General features: G+C 51.2%; 2 protein-coding genes across 4 annotated transcripts in view; one reads left to right on the top strand and one right to left on the bottom strand.

Moving 5' to 3' along the window:
- Nucleotides 1–926: 926 nt before the first annotated feature.
- On the bottom strand, nucleotides 927–22,716 carry exosc7 (exosome component 7). The gene is made up of 8 exons (XM_033015155.1): nucleotides 22,605–22,716; nucleotides 17,674–17,775; nucleotides 11,674–11,768; nucleotides 10,593–10,758; nucleotides 5,136–5,206; nucleotides 3,966–4,089; nucleotides 2,206–2,361; nucleotides 927–1,077 (listed from the first exon to the last, which is right to left on the bottom strand). The coding sequence occupies exons 1-8, from the start codon at nucleotides 22,659–22,661 to the stop codon at nucleotides 973–975; spliced, it is 876 nt and encodes a 291-aa protein (XP_032871046.1). The 5' UTR covers nucleotides 22,662–22,716; the 3' UTR covers nucleotides 927–972.
- Nucleotides 22,717–22,831: 115 nt separating this feature from the next.
- zdhhc3 (zinc finger DHHC-type palmitoyltransferase 3) overlaps nucleotides 22,832–23,883 on the top strand; it is a 64,709-nt gene continuing 63,657 nt past the window's right edge. For all 3 annotated transcript variants that reach the window (XM_033015132.1, XM_033015147.1, XM_033015139.1), the window contains exon 1: nucleotides 22,832–22,964. The gene's annotated coding sequence lies outside the window, so the exon portion shown is untranslated. The remainder of the gene's footprint in view (nucleotides 22,965–23,883) is intronic.

Raw genomic sequence — 23,883 nt, 5'->3', positions numbered from 1 at the left:
CCACCGGCAGGGCCCATCAGGTGTCGAAGGGGGGTCACTGACAACAAACTGACCCCGTTCATCAATGGACCTGATCTTTGCCACACAAAGGCCATTTAGTCTCCAAAATCTACACAACTATCTCACTTAATTTAGTTTAATGATACAGCACGGAAACAGGCCCTTCGGCCCACCGAGTCCATGCTGACCAGCGATCACCCTGTACACTAGTTTAGTTTAGTGATACAGCATAGAAACAGACTGCAACAACCAGATTCAGGAATAGCTACTTCCCCTCAGCCATCAGGCTATTAAACCTGGCTCGGACAAAATTCTGATTATTAGCAACCACTTTCTGTTATTTGCACTACCAGTTTATTTATTCATGTGTGTATATATTTATATCATGGTATATGGACACATTTATCTGTTTTGTAGTAAATGCCTACTATTTTCTGTGTGCTTAAGCAAAGCAAGAATTTCATTGTCCTATACAGGGACACATGACAATAAACTCACTTGAACTTGAACCTTCGGCCCACCGAGTCCATGCTGACCAGCGATCACCACGTACACTAGTTTAGTTTAGTGATACAGCATAGAAACAGGCCCTTTGGCCCACTGAGTCTGTGCCGACAAGCGATCCCTGCACACCAGAACTATCCTACACACACTAGGGACAATGTCATTTTACAGAAACCAATTAACCTACAAACCTGCGCGTCTTTGGAGTGTGGGAGGAAACCGGAGCAGCCGGAGAAAATCCACGCAGGTCACGGGGAGAACGTGCAAACTCCATACAGACAGCACCCGTAGTCGGGATGGAACCCGGGTCTCTGGCGCTGTGAGGCAGCAGCTCTACCCGCTGCGCCGCCGTGACGCCCACATTTTGCAGGATTTATACACTTCACAAGTTAAATACTATAAATGTCCACAAACCACAAAAGTATAGAAACCAATTTTATTTAAAAAATAAATTTACATTTGCAAAAGTTAACCAAGAAATCCCACTTTTTGTCGGTTAGATCCTAAACTTTCTTCTTTCACCAGCGTGGTCCGCAACGATTCGTGCAAGGCTTTCCCAACTCGCTTCCCCGTCTGACACACACACACAAAGAGAACACCGTCAACGCCATCCAGAAACATCAACCTGCAGTGCGGCAGTATTGGTCCCCCCCCCCCCCCCCCCCACCCACATGACAGTCTAGGTCCAACCCCTCCCCCGTGACAGTCTAGGGCCAACCCCAACCCCCACCCCCCCCCGTGACAGTCTAGGGCCAACCCCCCCCCCGGCATCAAACCTTTCACTTTCACCAGGGATTAAATATCGGCAGAAATCGCAGAGGGAATCAGGTTGTAAATGTGAATTAGAAACATTCTCCCATCTATAAACACGTCACACTCATGTGGGGCAGGGATGTACCTGCCAGCACAGACTCCCCCCACCACTCCCCCCTCTCCCAACCCCCTCATCCCACCCCCACCCCTCCCCCCTCTCTCTCCCCGCTCACCCCGCTGACTGAATCAATCTGAGGAAGGGTCCCAACGTCACCCACCCAAGTCTAGTTTAGTTTAGAGACACAGAGCGGTAACAGGCCCTTCGGCCCATCGAGTCCATGAGGAGGGGGAGAGGGTGGGAGTTGGGGACGGCTGGGGGAGGGGGCGTGGGTGGGCGAGGGGGTGAGTGGGTGAGTGGGGTGGGCGAGGGGGGTGGGTGGGGGAGGGGTAGGGAGCGGAGTGGGTGGGGGAGGGTGAGGGTGAGGGTGGGGGGGGTGGGTGGGCAGGTCCGTCACTATATCTGACCTCTGTTGTAAGTGGGTTGTTAAAACGAGGGTTAGTGAGTTGTCAGTGAAACAGGAGTGAGGATTGCTGATAGACACAAGATGCTGGAGAAACTCAGCAGGACGAGCAGCATCTCCGGGGAGAAGGAATGGGCGACGTTTTGGGTCGAGACCCTTCTTCAGATGAGGGACATGTGGGGAAAGTGTGCTCGCTGTTGACATCGACTCACTGGTCTAGACTGCATGCTCGCACCTTGTGCAAACAGGTCAGGGTCCCGCTTGGTGTGTGATGGACACTGTAGCCATTCAGGGGGCATTGTGGGGGTTCTAGGGGTGGGCGGTCAGCAGTTTCTGGACCATCAGCGTTGACCGTTTAGTCGTGTGATAGTGGGGCCACAACACTAAGGGGGAGGTGTCTCAGTGTCTCGGCTCCGACAGTTCTCACCTCCATCATCTCGAACACGCTGGCCGGGTCCAGGCTGCCCACTCCCACCTTGCGCAGACAGGTGAGGGTCCCGCGGTGAGTGACCGACACCAGGACGCTGGCCATGCTGCACCGCTCCTCCTGCGCTGTGGCGTCTACCACGTGCCGGTGACCAACCTGTGGACAGGACCAGCACTGACCTGTCACACACACCCCATCTAATCCTCATCCCACACCTCTAACGTCCACCCCTCACCCTCCTGTGTCCACAACAAGGCCGTGACTGACCTGTGGACGGCACCAACAACAGCTGAGACACGAGCAGCATCTACTCTCATGATTCTGTGCAACCCCCTCACCCACATCACCCTCGCCCTGTACAGGGGCGATAAGGGGGAAGTCTTTTAGGACCGAGATGAGAAAAACATTTTTCACACAGAGAGTGGTGAATCTCTGGAATTCTCTGCCACAGAAGGTAGTTGAGGCCAGTTCATTGGCTATATTTAAGAGGGAGTTAGATGTGGCCCTTGTGGCTAAAGGGATCAGGGGGTATGGAGAGAAGGCAGGTACAGGATACTGAGTTGGATGATCAGCCATGATCATATTGAATGGCGGTGCATGCTCGAAGGGCCGAATGGCCTAGTCCTGCACCTATTTTCTATGTTTCCGATGGCGGTTGGACATTGCCAACATCGGCTGAGACACGACCAGCATCTACCCCATCTATTCCTCTCATGTACACGTCTATAAGATGTTTAAGAAGGAACTGCAGATGCGGGAAAATCGAAGGTAGACAAAAGTGCTGGAAAAACTCAGCGGGTGCAGCAGCATCTATGGAGCGAAGGAAATAGGGCAACGTTTCTTCAGTCTGAAGTAGGATTTCGGCCTGAAACGTTGCCTATTTCCTTCGCTCCATAGATGCTGCTGCACTCGCTGAGTTTCTCCAGCATTCTTGTGTACCCACGTCTATAAGATCACCCCACACCCTCCTCCACTACAGAATCCAGCGCGTGGTTGTGAGGGACCTGTGGACGGCACCAACAGCGAGCGGTCGGATACGACCAGCATCTACCCCGACCCCATCTATTACTCATCATGTACACTGTGTAAAGATTCATCCCCCCACCCTCCAGCACCCACGGCATGGTGGTCAGGGACCTGTGGATGGCACCAACAACAGCAGAGACACTGCACAACACACTGGATGTGAACACACCTCCACTTTACCCTGGAACCATAATTGAAACACCAAATGCTGCAGAAACAGGGGGACAGGACAGGCAGCATCTCTGGAGAGAAGGAATGGGTGACGTTTCAGTTCTCTAGTTTCCCTCTTCCCTGACTCTTCAGTCTGAAGAAGGGTCTCGACCCGAACTTCTCTCCAGAGATAGTCACAGAGTGATACAGTGTGGATCCGGTCCTTTGGCACAACTTGCCCACACCGGCCAACATGTCCCAGCTACACTAGTCCCACCTGCCTGCGTTTGGTCCATATCCTTCCAAACCTGCCCTATCCATGTACCTGTCTAACTGCTTCATAAACGCTGGGATAGTCCCAGCCTCAACTACCTCCTCTGGCAGCTTGTTCCATACACCCACCACCCTCTGTATGAAAAAGTTACCCCAGATTCCTACCTTTTCCCCTTCACCTTGAACCTATGTCCTCTGGTCCTCGATTCCCCAACTCTGGGTAAGAGACTCTGTGCATCTACCCGATCTATTCCTCTCATTATTTTGTACACCTCTATAAGACCACCCCTCATCCTTAGGAGATATCTCACCTTGCTCAGTGTGATGATGCAGGGCACATTGTCCACATTGAGGCGGATGCAGTCGTACGGGTCATCGGACAGCTCGATCTCCTTGGAGCCTTCATCGTCCTCCAGAACACTCACCTTAGGGATTCTAGAGAGAAACAGTGACAGTGCTAGAGGCCAGAGTAATCCCTGTTTAGGCTCAATCAACTTGATCTCTCTTGTTCCCAGCTTTAACCCAAATTCACGTGTCCCCGTGCTCGTGTGTTCCCATGGTCGCGTGTTCCCGTGTTAAGTTTGAAGACTCAAGTGTTTTATTATCAAATGCCCGGAAACGGAGCAATGAAATTCCTTCAGTCGTGTCGCCCCATCCATAGCATCCATTGGTCAACAAGCAGGAGCACAAGCGGCGAGCGGTCAAGGGGAGCTGCAGCTGACCCCACGGTGACCCTGCCCGTGACCCCATGGTGACCCTGCCCGTGACCCCAAGGTGACCCTGCCCATGACCCCACGCTGACCCTGCCCGTGACCCCACGCTGACCCTGCCCGTGACCCCACGCTGACCCTGCCCGTGACCCCACCCGTGACCCCACGCTGACCCTGCCCGTGACCCCACGGTGACCCTTCCCGTGACCCCACGGAGACTCTGCCCGTGACCCCACGCTGACCCTGCCCGTGACCCCACGGTGACCCTGCCCGTGACCCCACGGAGACTCTGCCCGTGACCACACGGAGACCCTGCCCGTGACCCCACGCTGACCCTGCCCGTGACCCCACGCTGACCTTGCCCGTGACCCCACGGAGACCTTGCCCGTGACCCCACGCTGACCCTGCCCGTGACCCCACGCTGACCCTGCCCGTGACCCCATGCTGACCCTGCCCGTGACCCCACGCTGACCCTGCCCGTGACCCCACGGTGACCCTTCCCGTGACCCCACGGAGACTCTGCCCGTGACCCCACGCTGACCCTGCCCGTGACCCCACGGTGACCCTGCCCGTGACCCCACGGAGACTCTGCCCGTGACCCCACGGAGACCCTGCCCGTGACCCCACGCTGACCCTGCCCGTGACCCCACGGTGACCCTGCCCGTGACCCCACGCTGACCCTGCCCGTGACCCCACGGAGACTCTGCCCGTGACCCCACGGTGACCCTTCCCGTGACCCCACGGAGACCCTGCCCGTGACCCCACCCTCACCTGGTGTTGTGAAGCGCTGCTTTAACTGCAATGGAAACGGCATCAAAAAGATTCCCTCCACACTCCAGCAACTGCAAGACAGACAGGTTCATTCGTTCGTTAGTTAGTTGATCAATCATTATACGGTAATATTGCAATCGCAAACTCAAGGCGACTGTGGACGGCTCGATTGTAATCATGTACAGTCTTTCCACTGACTGGTTAGCACGCAACAAAAGCTTTTCACTGTACCTCGGCACACGTGACAATAAACTAAAGTGTTTGACTACCACGCAGTTCATAAGGTCATTAGAATAGGGGCAGAATTAGGCCATTCGGCCCATCAAGTCTACGCCATTCAATCATAACAGATCTATCTCTCCCTCTCAAGCCCATTCTCCTGCCTTCTCCCCATAACCTCTGGCACCCGTACTGATCAAGAATCTATTTATCTCTGCCTTAAATATATCCACTGACTTGGCCTCCACAGCCTTCTGCGGCAATGAATTCCACAGATTCACCACCCTCTGACTAAAGATATTTATCCTAATCTCCTTGCTAAAAGAACGTCCTTTAATTCTGAAGCTGTGACCTCTGGTCCTAGACTCTCCCACTAGTGGAAACATCCTCTCCACATCCACTCTATCCAAGCCTTTCACTATTCAGTATGTTTCAATGAGGTCTCCCCTCATCCTTCTAAACTCCAGCGAGTACAGGCCCAGTGCTGTCAAACGCTCATCATACATTAACCCACTCATTCCTGGGATCATTCTTGTAAGCCTCCTCTGGCCCCTCTCCAGAGCCAGCACATCCTTCCTCAGATATGGGGCCCAGAACTGCTCACAATATTCCAAATGCGGCCTGACCAGTGCCTTATAGAGACTCGGCATTACATCCCTGTTTTTGTATACAAGTCCTCTTGAAATAAATGCGAGCATTGCGTTTGCTTTCTTTATTTCCGATTTGATTTGCAGATTAACTTCTTGGGAATCCTGCACCAGCACTCCCAAGTCCCTTTGCACCTCCGACTTCTGGATTCTCTCCCCATTTAGAAAATAGTCCACGCCTTTATTCCTAGAAACATAGATAATAGGTGCAGGAGGAGGCCATTTAGCCCATTGAGCCAGCACTGCCATTCTTTGTGATCATCCACAATCAGTACCCCGTGCCTGCCTTCTCCCCATACCCCTTGATCCCGCTAGCCCCTAGAGCTCTACCTAACTCTCTATTAAATTCATCCAGTGAATTGGCCTCCACTGCCCTCTGTGGCAGAGAATTCCACAAATTCACAACTCTCTGGGTGAAAACGTTTTTTTCTCATCTCAGTTTTAAATGGCCTCCCCATTATTCTTAGACTGTGGCCCCTGCATCTGGACTTCCCCAACATTGGGAACATTTTTCCTGCATTTAGCGAGCAGTTCTTTTATAATTTTATATGTTTCTATAAGATCCCCTCTCATTGTTCTAAATTCCAGTGAATACAAGCCCAGTCATTCCAATCTTTCCTCATATGACAGTCCCGCCATCCCGGGGATTAACCTTGTGAACCTGCGCTGCACAATCACAAGGATGTCCTTCCTCAAATTAGAAGACCAAAACTGCACACAATACTCCAGGTGTGGTCTCACCAGGGCCCTATACAACTGCAGAAGGACCTCTTTACTCCTATACTCAAATCCTCTCGTTATGAAGGCCGACATGCCATTAACTTTTTTCACTGCCTGCTGTACCTGCACGCCAACTTTCAGTGATTGGTGTACAAGGACCCCCAGGTCTCGTTGCAGTTTCCTTTTTCCTAATCAGACACCACTGAGATAATAATCTGCCCCCTTGTTCTTGCCGCCAAAGTGGATAACCTCACATTTATCTATATTATACTGCATCTGCCATGCATCTGCCCACTCACTCAACCTGTCCAAGTCACCCTGCAACCTCCTAGCATCCTCTTCACAGTTCACACTGCCACCCAGCTTTGTGTCATCTGCAAATTTGCTAGTGTTACTTTTAATTCCATCATCTAAATCATCAATATATATTGTAAATAGATGCGGTCCCAGCACCGAGCCTTGCGGCACTCCACTCGCCACTGCCTGCCATTCTGACAGGGACCCGTTAATTCCTACTCTTTGTTTCCTGTCTGTCAACCAATTTTCTATCCATGTCAACACCCTACCCCCAATACCATGTGCTCTAATTTTGCCCACTAATCTCCTGTGTGGGACCTTATCAAAGGCTTTCTGAAAGTCCAGGTACACTACATCCACTGGCTCTCCCTTGTCCATTTTCCTAGTTACATCCTCAAAAACTCCAGAAGATTAGTCAGGCAGGATTTCCCCTTCATAAATCCATGCTGACTCGGACCGATCCTTTTACTGCTATCCAAATGCGCCATTATTACTTCTTTACACTTTTCATTTCACTGCACATCTCGTATGTGACGAATAAACTTGACTTGACTTTGATAATCGACTCCAGCATCTTCCCCACCACCGATGTCAGGCTAACTGGTCTATAATTCCCTGTTTTCTCTCTCCCGCCTTTCTTAAAAAGTGGGATAACATTAGCTACCCTCCAATCCACAGGGACTGATCCTGAGTCTATAGAACATTGGAAAATGATCACGTCCCTTAATTCTGAGCTGTGCCCTGTGGTCCTAGACCCTCCCACTGGTGGTGACATCCTCTCCACATCCACCCGATCCTGCGTGTGTTTAATGGCCTCAGGCCGCTCTCCAACACTGGACTGTTGAGAACATTGAGCGTTCCCACTGTACTTGTGTTCAATGAACAAACACTGGACTACAGAGCAGAGACACTTCCCTGCTGTATGTGTGTTCCAACACCAGACTGCTGAGCAGAGTCAGGCTCCCCGCTCGCTCTTCCTGCAGAGCCAGACAAACCCATCGCTCGGCCACAACTACTTTCCCAGCTCACCTGCTGGTTTGCACAGGAAAGTTCCAGCCTGAAACATCAACGCCATGTTTCTAAGTGAATCCGAAATCAAAAACACTAAAGGACACGACTATAGCAAGCTGGAATTGACAGCATTAATGAATGCTCTTAAAACCCTGTCAAACCTCTGATGACTTTCCCCTTGCAGCATGTTGGGACTGTCTGATACAACACTTACGTGACTGATGCTGCTGCCGATCAGAGCGGCCAGTTTCAGACAGAGCGATCCAGGCAGCGGGAAGAGTGAAGGGGTGTTGAAGGGAACCGTGGGCAGGGGAGTTTCAGGACGGTGGAGTTGTCGAGCAGCTCGTGGGACGTGTATGAATTTACCACCAGCCATCACGCAGTCTAATTAACTCCATGCACCTTACACTTCTCATGTCTCATCCTACACATGTACATGGTCACGGTACAGCAGAAACACACTAGACTGTGTATAAATCACCAGGGGCATAGATAGGGTGACTGTACAGCCTGTTCCCCAGAGTAGGGGGATCAAGAACCAGACGACATGGGGTTAAGGTGAGGGGGGGGGAAGATTTAATAGGAAGCTGAGGGCAACTTTTCCACACAGAGGGTGGTGGGTGTATGGAATGGGCAGCCAGAGGTAGTTGAGGCAGGGACTATCACATTGAAAAGTTACTTGGACAAGTACAGGGAGAGGAAAGGTTTAGAGAGACATGAATAAAAAGCAAGGAAATGTGACTAGTGTAGATGGAGCATCCAGATCAGCATGGACATTGGATAAAGGGGCTTTGAGAAACACACAGACACACAGAAACATACATACACACACAGAAACGTACACACACACAGAAAGCACACACACACACACACACACAGACACATACACACACACAGAAATGCACACACGCACACAGACACATACACACACACACACACACAGAGACACATACACACGCACACACACACAGAAACATACACACACCCACAGAAACGTACACACACAGAAATGCACACACACACAGACACATACACATGCACACACACACACATACACACACACAGAAATGCACACACACACAGACACACACACACAGACACATACACACACACAGAAACGTATACACACACAGACACAGACACAGACACACACACACACACACACACACACACACACAGACACATACACACACACAGAAATGCACACACACACAGACACATACACACGCAGACACATACACACACACAGAAATGCACACACACACACAGACACATACACACGCAGACACATACACACACACAGAAACGTATACACACACAGACACAGACACACACACACACACACACACACACAAAGAGAGAGAGAGAGAGACACACAGAGACAGACACACACACAGAAACAGGCCAGTCCAGGCTCAGTGAGTCATTGCAAGAATGTATGTGGTGAATGTGATGTCAACTGTCTGTGACCTTACACTGAGACCAACACTGGCACGTGTTCCATCAGCACCGTGACACCAGGTAGGTTCACAGTTTAACTGCTGGAGGAGCTCTGCAGGTCAGGCATGGACAGGAACGGTTTAGTCAAGTGGGCCAAACCATCAAGTGGAGAGACAAGGAACTGCAGATGCTGGTTTACAAACTAAGACACAAAGTGCTGGAGTAACCCCTGCACTTTGTGTCTCTCCATGTTAGTGGAAGTAGCTAAGTTGGGGCATGGTTGACAGCATGGTTGTTGGGCTGAAGGGCCTGTTGTCATGCTGTGTGAGCCAGAACCAGCTGTGGGGGCAGAGAGACGGTCAGCGTCCAGACCCTTCTACAGACTGAGAATCAGGGGAGAGCAAAACGAGGGATACGGAACAGTCAGGTGTGAAAACATGAGATCAAAGGGGACGATGTTCAAGGTAGAATTGACCACTGTTAGCTGGGGGAAGGTGACAACGAGGCTACACAGTAAACTGTAACCAGGACAGTCAGACTGGCTGGAGAACTGGGATGGTGTGGGCTGGGGAACTGGGATGGGGGCGGGGTGGAGAACTAGGATGGGGGCGGGGTGGAGAACTAGGATGGGGGCGGGGTGGAGAACTAGGATGGGGAGGGGTGGAGAACTGGGATGGGGGCGGGGTGGAGAACTGGGATGGGGGCGGGGTGGAGAACTAGGATGGGGAGGGGTGGAGAACTGGGATGGGGGCAGGGTGGGGAATTGGGATTGGGGTGGGATGGGGAACTGGGATGGGGGCGGGGTGGAGAACTGGGATGGTGAGGGCTGGGGAACTGGGATGGGGGCGGGGTGGAGAGAGAGGGAAAGCAAGGGTTACTTGAAGTTAGAGAAGTCAATATTCATACTGCTGGGTTTTAAGCTGCCCAAGGGATATGGGCCAAACATGGGCAGGTGTGGGCAAGATGGGCCGAATGGCCTGTTTCCGTGCTGTATCACTCTGTGTAAACAATGCAGGTGATATCCATTGTAGAAATGGCCCGCTGCAGGGGGCTGTGCTCTGTGGGCCGGAGGGCCAGTGTGTCTCTACACTGCAGGGGGCTGTGCTCTGTGGACCAGACCTACCAGCACGTCTACGTACAGGACCCAGCAGTGGTCGCGAGGAGTGATACACAGGGCTGCCAGCTCCAGGCTGCTGCAGTTGTCAAACATTCGGTATAGGGTGTTGGTGATTTCAGTTCCAAGGTCATCTCCTCCCCGCCCTTCAAACTGCGGCGTTGCGTTGGCAGAGCTGCAAGGAAACGTCATTATAAACATCAACATTGCATGCCGAGCGCAACATTCTTAAACAATGGCATTTTAACTAAAAAAAAAATGTAGGAAGTTTTGGCTGAACTTTAGTTTTCATTTTAATCTCAGTGAGACTGGAATTAGAAAGTGTCCCACTAGCCCCACCTGGTGCTTCATGCGGGAATTACAACTCCTGCACATCTAATGCAATGTAGGCACAAGGAACTGTAGATGATGGTTCACCAAAAAATACACAAAGTGTTTAGCAACTGGGCGATCAGGGAGGTTCAGGCGGTCTGAGCAAAGGGTTAGGGTTAGGAACTGCAGGTGATGGTTGACCAAAAAATACACAAAGTGCTGGAGTAACTCAGCGGGACAGGCAGCATCTGTGGAGAACATGAATAGGTGACGTTTCACAGAGTACTGGAATAACTCAGCAGGTCAGGCAGCATCTGTGGAGAACATGGATAGGTGACGTTTCACAGAGTACTGGAGTAATGCAGCGGGTCAGGCAGCATCTGTGGAGAACATGGATAGATGACGTTTCACAGAGTACTGGAGTAATGCAGCGGGTCAGGCAGCATCTATGGTGAACATGGATAGGTGACGTTTCACAGAGTACTGGAGTAATGCAGCGGGTCAGGCAGCATCTGTGGAGAACATGGATAGATGACGTTTCACAGAGTGCTGGAGTAACTCAGTGGGTCAGGCAGCATCTCTGGAGAACATGGATAGATGACGTTTCACAGAGTGCTGGAGTAACTCAGCGGGACAGGCAGCATCTGTGGAGAACATGGATAGGTGATGTTTCACAGAGTGCTGGAGTAACTCAGCGGGTCAGGCAGCATCTGTGGAGAACATAGATAGTAGTCTCTATGACCATGACAGCAGCACTGCTATGTGACGTGCATCTTACCAGTCTACGAAGAACTCCAAGAATCCTTCGTTGGGCCTCTCCAGTTTGGGCATGCCCATTTCTGCTTTAACGCCGACGAGGATGTCTGTGTGACCCTGCAGGAGATGCAGACACGCAACGCGTTACTTACACCAACACATTTAACCAGACAAACATGACTGAAGCCACACTACCAGTTGTTTTAAATCCGCTCCATCCTTGTCAACGTTACTGATGGCCTCACTGGATATCTGTATTATTACAGTGTAGCTACTCATCACAGGAGAGTTACTGATGGGGTTATGGATAACTTTTTTTTTTTTAATTTCAAAAGAGACTTTATTCAAATAATAAATATATACAATACGTGAACCGTGCAAAAAAAAAATCATCCGACATTTTCGGAGGCTCTACAAATTGTTCAATACAGTCTATACATTTCTCAAGTCTGTCCCCCACCCGTGCCACTCAAATTCGAGAAAGGACATTGTTGCTATTGAGGGAGTGCAGCGTAGGTTCACCAAGTTAATTCCCGGGATGGCGGGACTGACATAAGATTGAAGAATGGGTCGACTGGGCTTGTATTCACTGGAATTTAGGATGAGAGGTAATCTTAAGGAAACATATAAAATACTTAAAGGATTAGATAGGCTAGATGCAGGAAAAATGTTCCCGATGTTGGGGGAGCCCAGAACCAAGGGTCACAGTTTAAGAATAAGGGGTCGGTCATTTAGGACTGAGACGAGGAAACATTTTTTCACCCAGAGAGTTGTGAATCTGTGGAATTCTCTGCCACAGCAGGCAGTGGAGGCCAATTCACTGGATGTTTTCAAGAGAGAGTTAGATTTAGCTCTTAAGACTAAAGGAATCAAGGGATATGGGGGAAAAGCAGGAACGGGTTACTGATTGTGGATGATCAGCCATGATCATATTGAATGGCGGTGCTGGCTCGAAGGGCCGAATGGCCTACTCCTGCACTTATTTTCTAAGATTTTCTTAGCCAACTTTCCTGAACAATCTTGCGTTACTGAATAAATAAAATGTATGTAGTCCTTGGAAATACATTTAATTCCGTAACAGGTACATGGATAGGACAGGTTTGGAGGGATATGGGCCAAGCGCGGGGCAGGTGGGACTAGTGTAGATGGGGCATGTTGGCCGGTGTGGGCAAGTTGGGCTGAATGGCCTGTTTCCATGCTGTATCAACTGATGGGTTTTACATCTCTTCTGTTCCCCACAACAATCCTCTGGAGTTATTGGACTTGTTTCCAACATTTGATGAGCCAAACACAATCGGAGATGGATAGATTCTTGATAGGTCCGAGTGTCAGGGGTTATGGGAAGGCAGGCATGATTGAATGGGGGAGTAAACGATGGGCTGAATGGCCACATTCTGCTCCGTGAACTCATGAACAAGCAGCCAGGCAAGGCTATTGGCTTTACCCAGAACAACATTTGTGCCACACACACAAACTACGTTAGTCACGATAACCGTTTTCTGTATTCAGAGAGTTGAAAGCATACTTGTGAAATGAGGCCATGATTGTGGGATCTCCAATCAGTGCTCATTGTGGTCACTGGCTAGAATGGCATCCCACGTGATCAACACAACTAGCAATTATGATCAAAATCACTCCACTTAAAGCATTCCTTACTCTGAAGCAAACTAATCAGCAGATGTAGTCAGCAGATTCTGTCCGTACAGCCTGCTGGTGGATTGTAATGTAACAGAGAGAGCCGGAACCCACCCTGACAGTGGCGCAGTGGCGCAGTGGCGCAGCGGAGGAGTTGCTGCCTCACAGCGCTCACAGCGCCAGAGACCCAGGTTCCATCCCGATTACGGGTGCTGTCTGTACGGAGTTTGCATGTTCTCCCCGTGACCTGCGTGGTTTTCTCCGGGTGCTCCGGTTTCCTCCCACACTCCAAACATGTTCAGGTTTGTAGGTTAATTGGCCCCTGTATATTCTCCCTAGTGTGGACGACCCAGTGGCCAAAGGGCCAGTCTCTGGTTGTCAGGGACCCAGTGGCCACTGTTTCTGGTTGTCAGGGACCCAGTGGCCACTGTTTCTGGTTGTCAGGGACCCAGTGGCCACTGTTTCTGGTTGTCAGGGACCCAGTGGCCACTGTTTCTGGTTGTCAGGGACCCAGTGGCCACTGTTTCTGGTTGTCAGGGACCCAGTGGCCAGAGGGCCTGTTTTTCAGCGCTGTATCTCTGAAGACTTTGTGCACAGTTACCATCAACGTTCTGTCACCGATAGTCCTCCTGGAGGAGCGACTGCTGGCATTCTACAGTGCCTGGACAAAGACAAGTCTCTGTGACAGATGTGAGCTGTGTCGGTGTCACTGCGAGGTTTTATATTTCATCGATACCAGGCCGTTGCTGGGAGTGGAGGCAGATACATTTACAGCATTTAAAAAGCATTTTGAGCCTGGAGTACATGGATAGGAAAGGCACCGAGATCTCATGTGGACAAAGCGGATGAACGTAGACAGGCAATACAGTCGGCATGGATGAGGTGGGTTGTTGGGGGCCATTTCTGTGCTACATAACCAGGGCTCTAAATTAGCGGTTGCCCGGGTGCCACTGACCACTCAAAGCGCCTCCGGGGAATCTAAACACCGAGTCATTTTGCCCGGCTTGGCAACCAGATACTGGTTTGTACCGAAGATAGACACAAAAAACTGGAGTAACTCCGCGGGTCAGGCAGCATCTCTGGAGAAAAGGAACGCCACGTTTTGTGTCGGCGGTGACGGCTGTATTGCGTGGGAAAGATACTAGGTGTGGGGTGAGGAAGGGTCGGAGCGAATGACGGGCCCCGAACAGCGGCTCCATCTCCTCCTCGTCCCGCCCCCCCGCCCGCCCTGATAGCAGCCGCTGCTTGCAAATCCGCTAATGGCTCTTGCAAAACAAACCCTCCCGCACGCCGAGGCCGGGAGGATGGAGGGAGGGGGAGGCCTCGGCGTGCGGGAGGGTTTGTTTTGAAAGCGCCGTTAGCGGGTTTGCAAGCAGCGGCCGCTATCAGGGAGGAGGAGGAGGAGATGGAGCCGCTATCGCAGCCGCTGCAGCCGCTGTTCGGGGCCCGTCATTCGCTCCGACCCTTCTGAAGCAGCTGCACCAAAGATACTATAGCTATAGGATCTTTGAGCTGCACCGCTCGGCCCCGCACCTTGCTGTTTGTTGGCTGGCGGAGGAGGGAAGCGGTGGCGAGGAATTCCCAACGGCCAAGGCAGCGGGGCGATGTTGTCCGAGGAGCGCTGACCTTCCTTCCTCCCCACCTCACCCCCCTTCTCTCTCTCTCTCTCTTGTACGCCCCCTCCACCCCCCCCCCCACATTATCCTGGGACCCCTCCTCTTCATCCCGCACTGATCCCCATTCCCGCCTATATTCAGTCCTCACAGACATCCCCTGTGCTCCCCTCCCATCTGTTCATCCTGCGCTGATTCCCCCTATCCATCTCGCATTGATTCTCCTGCCACCCCCCCCCCCCCCACCCCATCCATCCTACACTGGTTCCCCAATTCACCCTGTACTTACCCCTTTCCCATCCATCCTGCACTTATCCTCCATCCATCCTGTACTGATCCCCCATCCATCCTGTACTAATCCACACATTCATCCTGTGCATTTATCCTGCACCTTCCCCTCATTCATCCTGTAGTGATCCCCTATTCATCCTGCATAGACCCTCCGATCCACACTGTACTGACCCTCCCCCCCATTCATCCTGCTCTGATCTCCCCCCCCCCCCCCCCATCCATCCTGTACTGATCCTCCCATTCAATGGAATGATGGGGGGGAACAGTGTGAAGAAGGGTCTCGACCCGAAACGTTACCTATTTCCTTCGCTCCGTAGATGCTGCCTCACCCGCTGAGTTTCTCCAGCACTTTTGTCTACCCCATCCATCCCGTACTGAACCCCCCCATTCAACACTACTGACATCCCCCATGCTCTCCCCTCACAATTTTACCTACTCCAACCAACACGTACTAATTCACCTGCCTCAATCCATCCATTCTGCACCGACTGCCTTCTAACCCCCCCCCCGCCATCTATCCACCCGCACTTTCACACACACCCCCCTCCCTCACCCTATTGCCCTGGAAATGTCTTCAGAGCGAACATTGACTATGTTTGATAATGGAATGCAATCAAATGTTTTTTAATTCCCAATGTTTATTATTTGTTTTAATCCATAAAGATGGATGAATTAAATTGTGAACACGTGAAACATTAAAACCGCAGTGTTCGATTGTCACTGCTGCCGTTGACACGTTAGACAGCTGTGCAGGCTCGAAGGGCCGAATGGCCTACTCCTGCACCTAATTTCTATGTTATTACAGAATTCATTTTAACAGCAAATCAATGCTCTTAATATGGAGTATCAGTACTGTAGTTATTTAATGAGCAACATTCACAACTATACGTACTCGTATATGTTACCATGGTCCAGGATTTATTGACACAGGTTGATCATACGCTGAATAATCCAACTACATTTTTGTTTGGAAGTGGAAAGAACTAATAGAAATTGCATTAATTGCAATGTGTAAAAAGAGTTGAGATACTGTCTTATAATTTTGTTGCATGTCATTGTGGGATATATCATGTCTTGATTGGTGAATATGTTCAGTTTGTGACTTTATTTGAAGCAGAAATAATATGTGAATGCTTCATTGAGCATAATTCCGACTGGTAACTACGCACTTCGTCCGAGCACATTATCGCACGCGTCATGCAAGCCGTCTTAAATGACCACCTAAACTGTCATTTGGCAACCTAAAAAGCTGCCAAGGTTGCCCGGCTGGCAACAGGGAAAAAAAGTTAAGCGAGAGCCCTGATAACCATCTACCTCATGGGTGACCCACGGACTATCCTTGATCAGACTGTACTGGCTTTACCTTGCACTAAACTTTATCATGTATCTGTGCGCTGTAAATGTCTATCCACTGACTAGTTAGCACGCAACAAAACCTTTTCACCTCGGTACACGTGACAATAAACTAAAGTGAACTGTATCATTCTAGATCTCTCTCTGGCCAATGAAGGAGCAGACGAGGCATCAGGTTTAAGACCAAATGGATATTTTAGAGACATTATTTTAGCTTGAATGTTTCACTCTATGCTGGTTGGTGCTGTATTCTCTGGGCAGCAATATATTCAGCTTAATTATTACATCCCTAGGATTCAAAAGTGGGCCTAGAACTCTTGCCCAGAGTAGGGAACTCGAGGATCAGAGGACATTGGTTTAAGGTGAGGCGGGAAAGATTTAATCGGAACCTGAGGGGTAACTTTTTTACACAAAGGGCGGTGGGAGTACATAGAAACATAGAAAATAGGTGCAGGAGTAGGCCATTCGGCCCTTCGAGCCTGCACCGCCATTCAATATGATCATGTCTGATCATCCAACTCAGTATCCTGTACCTTCCTTCTCTCCATACCCCCTGATCCCTTTAGCCACAAGGGCCACATCTAACTCCCTCTTAAATATAGCCAATGAACTGGCCTCAACTACCTTCTGTGGCAGAGAATTCCAGAGATTCACCACTCTCTGTGTGAAAAATGTTTTTCTCATCTCGGTCCTAAAAGATTTCTCCCTTATCCTTAAACTGTGACCCCTTGTTCTGGACTTCCCCAACATCGGGAACAATCTTCCTGCATCTAGCCTGTCCAACCCCTTACGAATTTTGTATGTTTTTGTAAGTACGGAACAAGCTGCCAGACGAGGTACTGTATATGGGCCAAGTGCCGGCAGGTGTGACTAGTGTAGATGGGGGCATGTTGTTTGGTGCATGCAGGTGTGAGTAGTGAAAATGGGGCATGTTGGCTGGCATGGGCAAGTTGGGCCAAAGGGCCTGTTTCCCTGCTGTGTGACTGTAATTAAGTGCAGGTAGATAAGAGTTGGTCTTGGCATCATGTTGAGCACAGTCATTGAAGGGCTGAAGGGCCTGTTCCTGTGCTGTACTGATCACTGTATTACCACAGACGCTGAGGATCATGACAGCCCGCCCCGGTACTTACGATTTTCATCCTGGCAGAGCCACTGGTGTTGGAGACCACGTCCGTCTCTATCTCGATGTGTCTGTAATCTTCACAGCCACGACCATCGATCCGTAGATCATCCTGAACAAGCAAAGCCGGGAAAAAACAATTTCATTCATCACCTTCTTTACAATTCAAGTCAATCCAACCAACGTCTTCATAGGGCTGATATCATGTAATCCAGTGTGTGTGTGTGTGTGTGGGGGGGGGGGGGGGGGGGGGGTATGTGTGTGTGGGGGGGTGTATGTGTGTGTGGGGTGTGTGTGTGTGTGGGGGGGGGGGAGGTGTATGTATGTGTGTGTGGGGGTGTGTGTGTGGGGGTTGTGTGTGTGTGTGGGGTTGTGTGTGTGGGGGTGGGTGTGTGTGGGGGGGTGTGTGGGTGGGGGGGTGTGTGTGGGGGCGTGTGTGTGGGGGCGCGTGTGTGGTGGCGTGTGTGTGGGGGTGTGTGTGTGTGGGGGTGTGTGTGTGTGGGGGGGTGTGTAGCCAGGGGTACGAGCATGATGAATAAATACCTCCTTTTCACCACAGAGAAGGATGCAGAGAGACTGGAGACACAGTGACACAGTGACGGACACAGTGACACAGTGACGGACACAGTGACACAGGGACGGACACAGTGACACAGGGACGGACACAGTGACACAGGCACGGACACAGTGACACAGTGACACAGGGACGGACACAGTGACACAGGGACGGACACAGTGACACAGTGACGGACACAGTGACGGACACAGTGACACAGGGACGGACACAGTGACACAGGGACGGACACAGTGACACAGGGACGGACACAGTGACACAGTGACACAGGGACGGACACAGTGACACAGGGACGGACACAGTGACACAGTGACACAGGGATGGACACAGTGACACAGTGACGGACACAGTGACACAGGGACGGACACAGTGACGGACACAGTGACACAGGGACGGACACAGTGACGGACACAGTGACACGGGGACGGACACAGTGACACAGTGACGGACACAGTGACACAGGGACGGACACAGTGACACAGGGACGGACACAGTGACACAGGGACGGACACGGTGACACAGTGACGGACACAGTGACACAGGGACGGACACAGTGACACAGTGACACAGGGACGGACACAGTGACACAGTGACACAGGGACGGACACAGTGACACAGTGACACAGGGACGGACACAGTGACACAGTGACGGACACAGTGACGGACACAGGGACGGACACAGTGACACAGTGACGGACACAGTGACACAGGGACGGACACAGTGACACAGGGACGGACACAGTGACACAGGGACGGACACAGTGACACAGGGACGGACACAGTGACACAGGGACGGACACAGTGACGGGGACACAGGGACGGACACAGTGACACAGGGACGGACACAGTGACGGACACAGTGACGGACACAGTGACACAGGGACGGACACAGTGACACAGGGACACAGTGACACAGGGACGGACACAGGGACACAGTGACGGGGACACAGTGACAGGGACACAGGGACACAGTGACGGAGACACAGGGACACAGGGACGGACACAGTGACGGAGACACAGGGACGGACACAGGGACGGACACAGGGACGGACACAGGGACACAGTGACAGGGACACAGGGACGGACACAGGGACGGACAGTTAGAAATATTGGAGCACATTAAGGTACATTAAGGTACATGGATAGGACAGGTTTGGAGGGATATGGGCCAAACACAGGCAGGTGGGAATAATGTAGATGGGACATGTTGGTCTGTGTGGACAAGTTGGGCTGAAGGGTCTGTTTCCATGCAGTATGACTCTAATTAAGTTCAGATAGGTAAGAGTTGGTCTTGGCATCAGGCAGCCAGCATGGCTGTCAAGGGTTATGGGGTGAAGGCAAGAGAATTGGGTTGAGACGGAAAGATTGATCAGCGATGATTGAATGGCAGAATAGACTTGATGGGCCAAATGGCCTAATTCAACTCCTAGAACATATGAGCATCATCAAGGATTCACACCACCCTGGCCACACACTCATTTCACTCCTGCCATCAGGAAGAAGGTACAGCAGCCTGAAAACTGTAACGTCCATGTTCAGGAACAGCTTCTTCCCAACAACCATCAGGCTGTTAAACACAACAACCTCCAAATAAGCTCTGAACTTAATAGACAGGGACTGTTTTTGTCTTTGCTCACTGAACTTCTTTCTTGTTATTTGTTATGGTATTTAAAGTATTATGTTTGCATATCTGTTGTGCTGCTGCAAGTAAGAATTTCAATGTTTCATTTTGGGACAGGTGACAATATATCACACTGGACTTCCAGAGATAGACCAGGACATTACAGATCTGTGATTCTCACATCAATGTCGGGGAAGTTATTGGGATGCAATTCCGAGGGACAAGTTTAACGATCACTTGGAAAAGCAGAGACTGATGAGAGAAGTCCACCGCGGTTTTGTCAAGGCCAGACCAACTGATGGAACATTGTGAGGAGGCAACACACATGGTTACATGGACTTGAGTGAGGCCTTCAACAAGGCCCCACAGGAGAGGATAGTACAAACGGGCAAGTTGGTCAATGAGACCCAAGAATGGCTTTGTTGATGGAACGCACAGTAACAGTAGGGGTCTTTTATGTGATTGGATGCCTGCAACTATTGTTTGCTGCTCAGAGGTACACAAAAAAGCTGGAGAAACTCAGCGGGTGCAGCAGCATCTATGGAGCGAAGGAAATAGGCAACGTTTCGGGCCGAAATCCTTCTTCAGACTGATGGGGGGCGGGGAGAAGAAAGGAAAAAGGAGGAGGAGGAGCCCGAGGGCTGAGAGAGAGAGAGAGATAGGAAGGGGAGGAGAGCAAGGGCAAACAGAATTGGGAGAATTCAATGTTTATGCCACCAGGATGCAGACTCCCCAAGCGGAATATAAGGTGCTGTTCCTCCAATTTCCGGTGGTGCTCACTCTGGCCATGTAGGAGACCCAGGACAGAGAGGTCGGATATGGAATGGGAGGGGGAGTTGAAGTGCTGAGCCACCGGGAGGTCAGGTTGGTTAATGCGGACCGAGCGGAGGTGTTCGGCGAAACAATTGCCCAGCCTACGCTTGGTCTCACCGATGTAGTTTGCTGCTCGGATCCTTGCTATCTGATTTACACGTAGATACGGGGGAACATGATCAGGAAGTTCACAGGTGACACGAGGATTGGTGAAGTTGATGAGAGCGTGGGGGCAGTGTTAGCTCACAGGGTAAGATCGGTATCCTGGTGAAATGGGCTGAATAACAGCCGATGGATCCTGACTAATGGGAGGTGATGCATCTGGGATTATTAATGAGGCTTCAACATCCACCTCGAATGGTTTGGTATTCAGGAGAAAGACCCTGTGCAAGTCCAAAGACCCGTAAACTTTGCCACTGCAGATATATAAGGTGTGTAAGAAGGATAATAGATACTAGCCTTCAATAGTCGGGCATCGAACAGAGCAAGGAGGTTATGCTGCAATGTATCACCTTGGTCAGCCCCCCACTGGAGTACTACAGACAGACCTGATCAACACACTAGAGGAAGGACGTAACACACCAGAAAGTTTGCTGGTGCTTCAGTTATGAGGGAAAACAGGAGAGACGAGGTTGAATCTCCCTGGAGCTAAGATGGTTAAAGAGGAGATGATAGAAGTATGATGAGAAGCACAGATAAGGTAGACAGTCAGAACCTTTTCCCCCAGGGTGGAAATATTTAACACCAGAGGGCATAACTATAAGGTGAGAGGGACAAAGTTTAAAGGAGATGTGCAGGCAAGTGTTTTTATTCAGAGGGTGGTGGGTGCCTGGAACGTGCTGCCAGGGGTGGTGGTGGAAGCAGATACAATAGTGGTGGTTTGATGTTTTTTAGACAGGCACATGGATTTGCAGATAAGAGGGACATGGATCATGTTCAGACAGATGAGATCAGTTTAACCTGGCATCATGTTCAGCACAAACATTGTGGACCCCTTGCTGTGTTGTTTTACAGGTTTGTAGGTTCAATGGCTTGGTGTCAATGTAACATTGTCCCTAGCATGTGTAGGATAGTGTTAGTGTGCGGGGATCGCGGACTTGGTGAGCCAAAGGGCCTGTTTAGAAGAGGTTGAAGGAGGTGTGGTGAACCTCTGCCGCACCTGGAACGACTGCTTGGGACCTTGGATGGAGTCAAGGGGGGAGGTAAAGCGACAAGTGTAGCATCTCCTGCGGTTGCAAAGGAAAGTGCCCGGGGAGGGGATGGTTTGGGTGGGAAGGGACGAATTGACCAGGGAGTTACGGAGGGAGCGGTCTCTGTGGAAAGCCGACAGGGGGGGGGGGGGGAAGATGGGAAGATGTGGCGAGTGGTGGGGTCACGTTGGAGGTGGCGAAAATGTCGGAGGATTATCTGTTGTATGCGACGGCTGGTAGGGTGGAAGGTGAGGACTAGAGGGACTCTGCCCTTGTTATGTGGGGGGATGGGGAGTGAGAGCGGAGCTGCGGGATATAGAGGAGACCCTGGTGAGAGCCTCATCTATAGTAGAAGAGGGGAAGCCCCCGTTCCCTGAAGAATGAGGACATCTCCGATGCCCTGATGTGGAACACCTCATCCTGGGCACAGATGCGGCGTAGACGGAGGAATTGGGAGCAGGAGATGGAGTCCTTACAGGAAGCAGGGTGGGAAGAAGTGTAGTCTAGATAGTTTGGGGGCCGGGAATCTCCCTCCCTGGTGGACAAAAAAGCTGGAGAAACTCAGCGGGTGCAGCAGCATCTATGGAGCGAAGGAAATAGGCGACGTTTCGGGCCGAAACCCTTCTTCAGACTCTCCGTCCCTCCCTCCCTGACCGGCGCAGTTCCTCCAGCACTTTGTGTCTTGCTGTGTTGATGGTCTGTTCCCCCCCACACCGCCATCTGTCGCCGCCGCCCTGTCCCACCTGCACCCCGTGCATCGCGTACACCCGCTCGGCCTCGCTCAGCACCACCGCCGCCATCAACCCCGCGCGTCATCACCCCGCGCCCCGCCGGAGCCGTGCGTCATTCCGCTTCCGCTTCCGGTCACCTCCCGGGTAACGGCCGCGCCTGCCAACCGGAACATGGCGGCGCTTTGGCGGCGGCTCCTCCTCCTCCTCCTCGTCCTCCTCTCCCCGCGGGCGGCCTGAGGCCCAACTCCAGCACCGCGGCCTGAGGCCTGGACCCCCCCTCCCTCCCTCCCTCCCTCACCCCGGGCCCGCGGCTCCAGGGCGGGCGGCGTGAGCTGCATCTACCTCCACCCCCCACCCCCGCTGACTGACCAGGTGAGTGTCCGGTGGCTGCACCAGACTGTGCGCGCTGTCAACTCCGGTCACAGAATACAGGACATTTACACTCTGACACTGAGCATTTACACTCGGGTCACACTCCAGTCCAACAAGTGGAGCAGATGGGAAGATACGGATGTGTTTAAGAAGGAACTGTGCAGATTCCTGGAAAATCGAAGGTGGACAAAAATGCTGAAGAAACTCAGCGGGTGCAGCAGCAGCATCTATGGGGCGAAGGAAATAGGCAATGTTTTCGGGCCGAAACGTTGCCTATTTCCTTCGCTCCATAGATGCTGCTGCACCCGCTGAGTTTCTCCAGCACTTTTGTCTACCTGGGAAGATACAGAGTTCTCAGCATTGTAGCGTCAAAGTCAGCATGCAGGTACAAGTTCAAGTGAGTTTATTGTCATGTGTTCCCTGATAGGACAATGAAATTCTTGCTTTGCTTAAGCACACAGAACATAGTAGGCATTTACTACCAAACAGATCAGTGTGCCCATATACCATGATACAGCAGGCAGTGAAGAAAACCAATGTTGGCCTTTATAACAAGAGGAATCGAGTATAGGAGCAAAGAGGTCCCTTCTGCAGTTGTACAGAGCCCTAGTGAGACCACACCTGGAGTATTGTGTGCAGTTTTGATCCCCTAATTTGAGGAAGGACATTCTTGCTATTGAGGGAGTGCAGCGTAGGTTTACAAGGTTTATTCCCGGGATGGCAAGACTGTCATATGCTGAGAGGATGGAGCGGCTGGGCTTGTACACTCTGGAGATTAGAAGGATGAGAGGGGATCTTATTGAAACATATAAGATTGTTAAGGGTTTGGACACGCTAGAGGCTGGAAACATGTTCCTGATGTTGGGAGAGTCCAGAACCAGGGGCCACAGTTTAAGAATAAGGGGTAAGCCATTTAGAA

This window comes from Amblyraja radiata, chromosome 2, assembly GCF_010909765.2.
Source record: "Amblyraja radiata isolate CabotCenter1 chromosome 2, sAmbRad1.1.pri, whole genome shotgun sequence".
Taxonomy (NCBI): Eukaryota; Metazoa; Chordata; class Chondrichthyes; order Rajiformes; family Rajidae; genus Amblyraja; species Amblyraja radiata.
Note: the sequence above shows the minus strand (reverse complement) of the source record. Positions and strands in the feature narration are given on the sequence as shown.

What these genes read in the sequence shown, in the direction of transcription:
- exosc7 (XM_033015155.1), bottom strand. Translation starts at nt 22,661, where the DNA reads ATGGCGGCGGTGGTGCTGAGCGAGGCCGAGCGGGTGTACGCGATGCAC. An exon ending in TTGGAGTTCTTCGTAGACTG is followed by an intron (nt 10,759 to 11,673) that starts GTAAGATGCACG and finishes GTTTCCTTGCAG; the next exon opens with CTCTGCCAACGCAACGCCGC. An exon ending in GCGTGTTCGAGATGATGGAG is followed by an intron (nt 1,078 to 2,205) that starts GTGAGAACTGTC and finishes TGTGTGTGTCAG; the next exon opens with ACGGGGAAGCGAGTTGGGAA.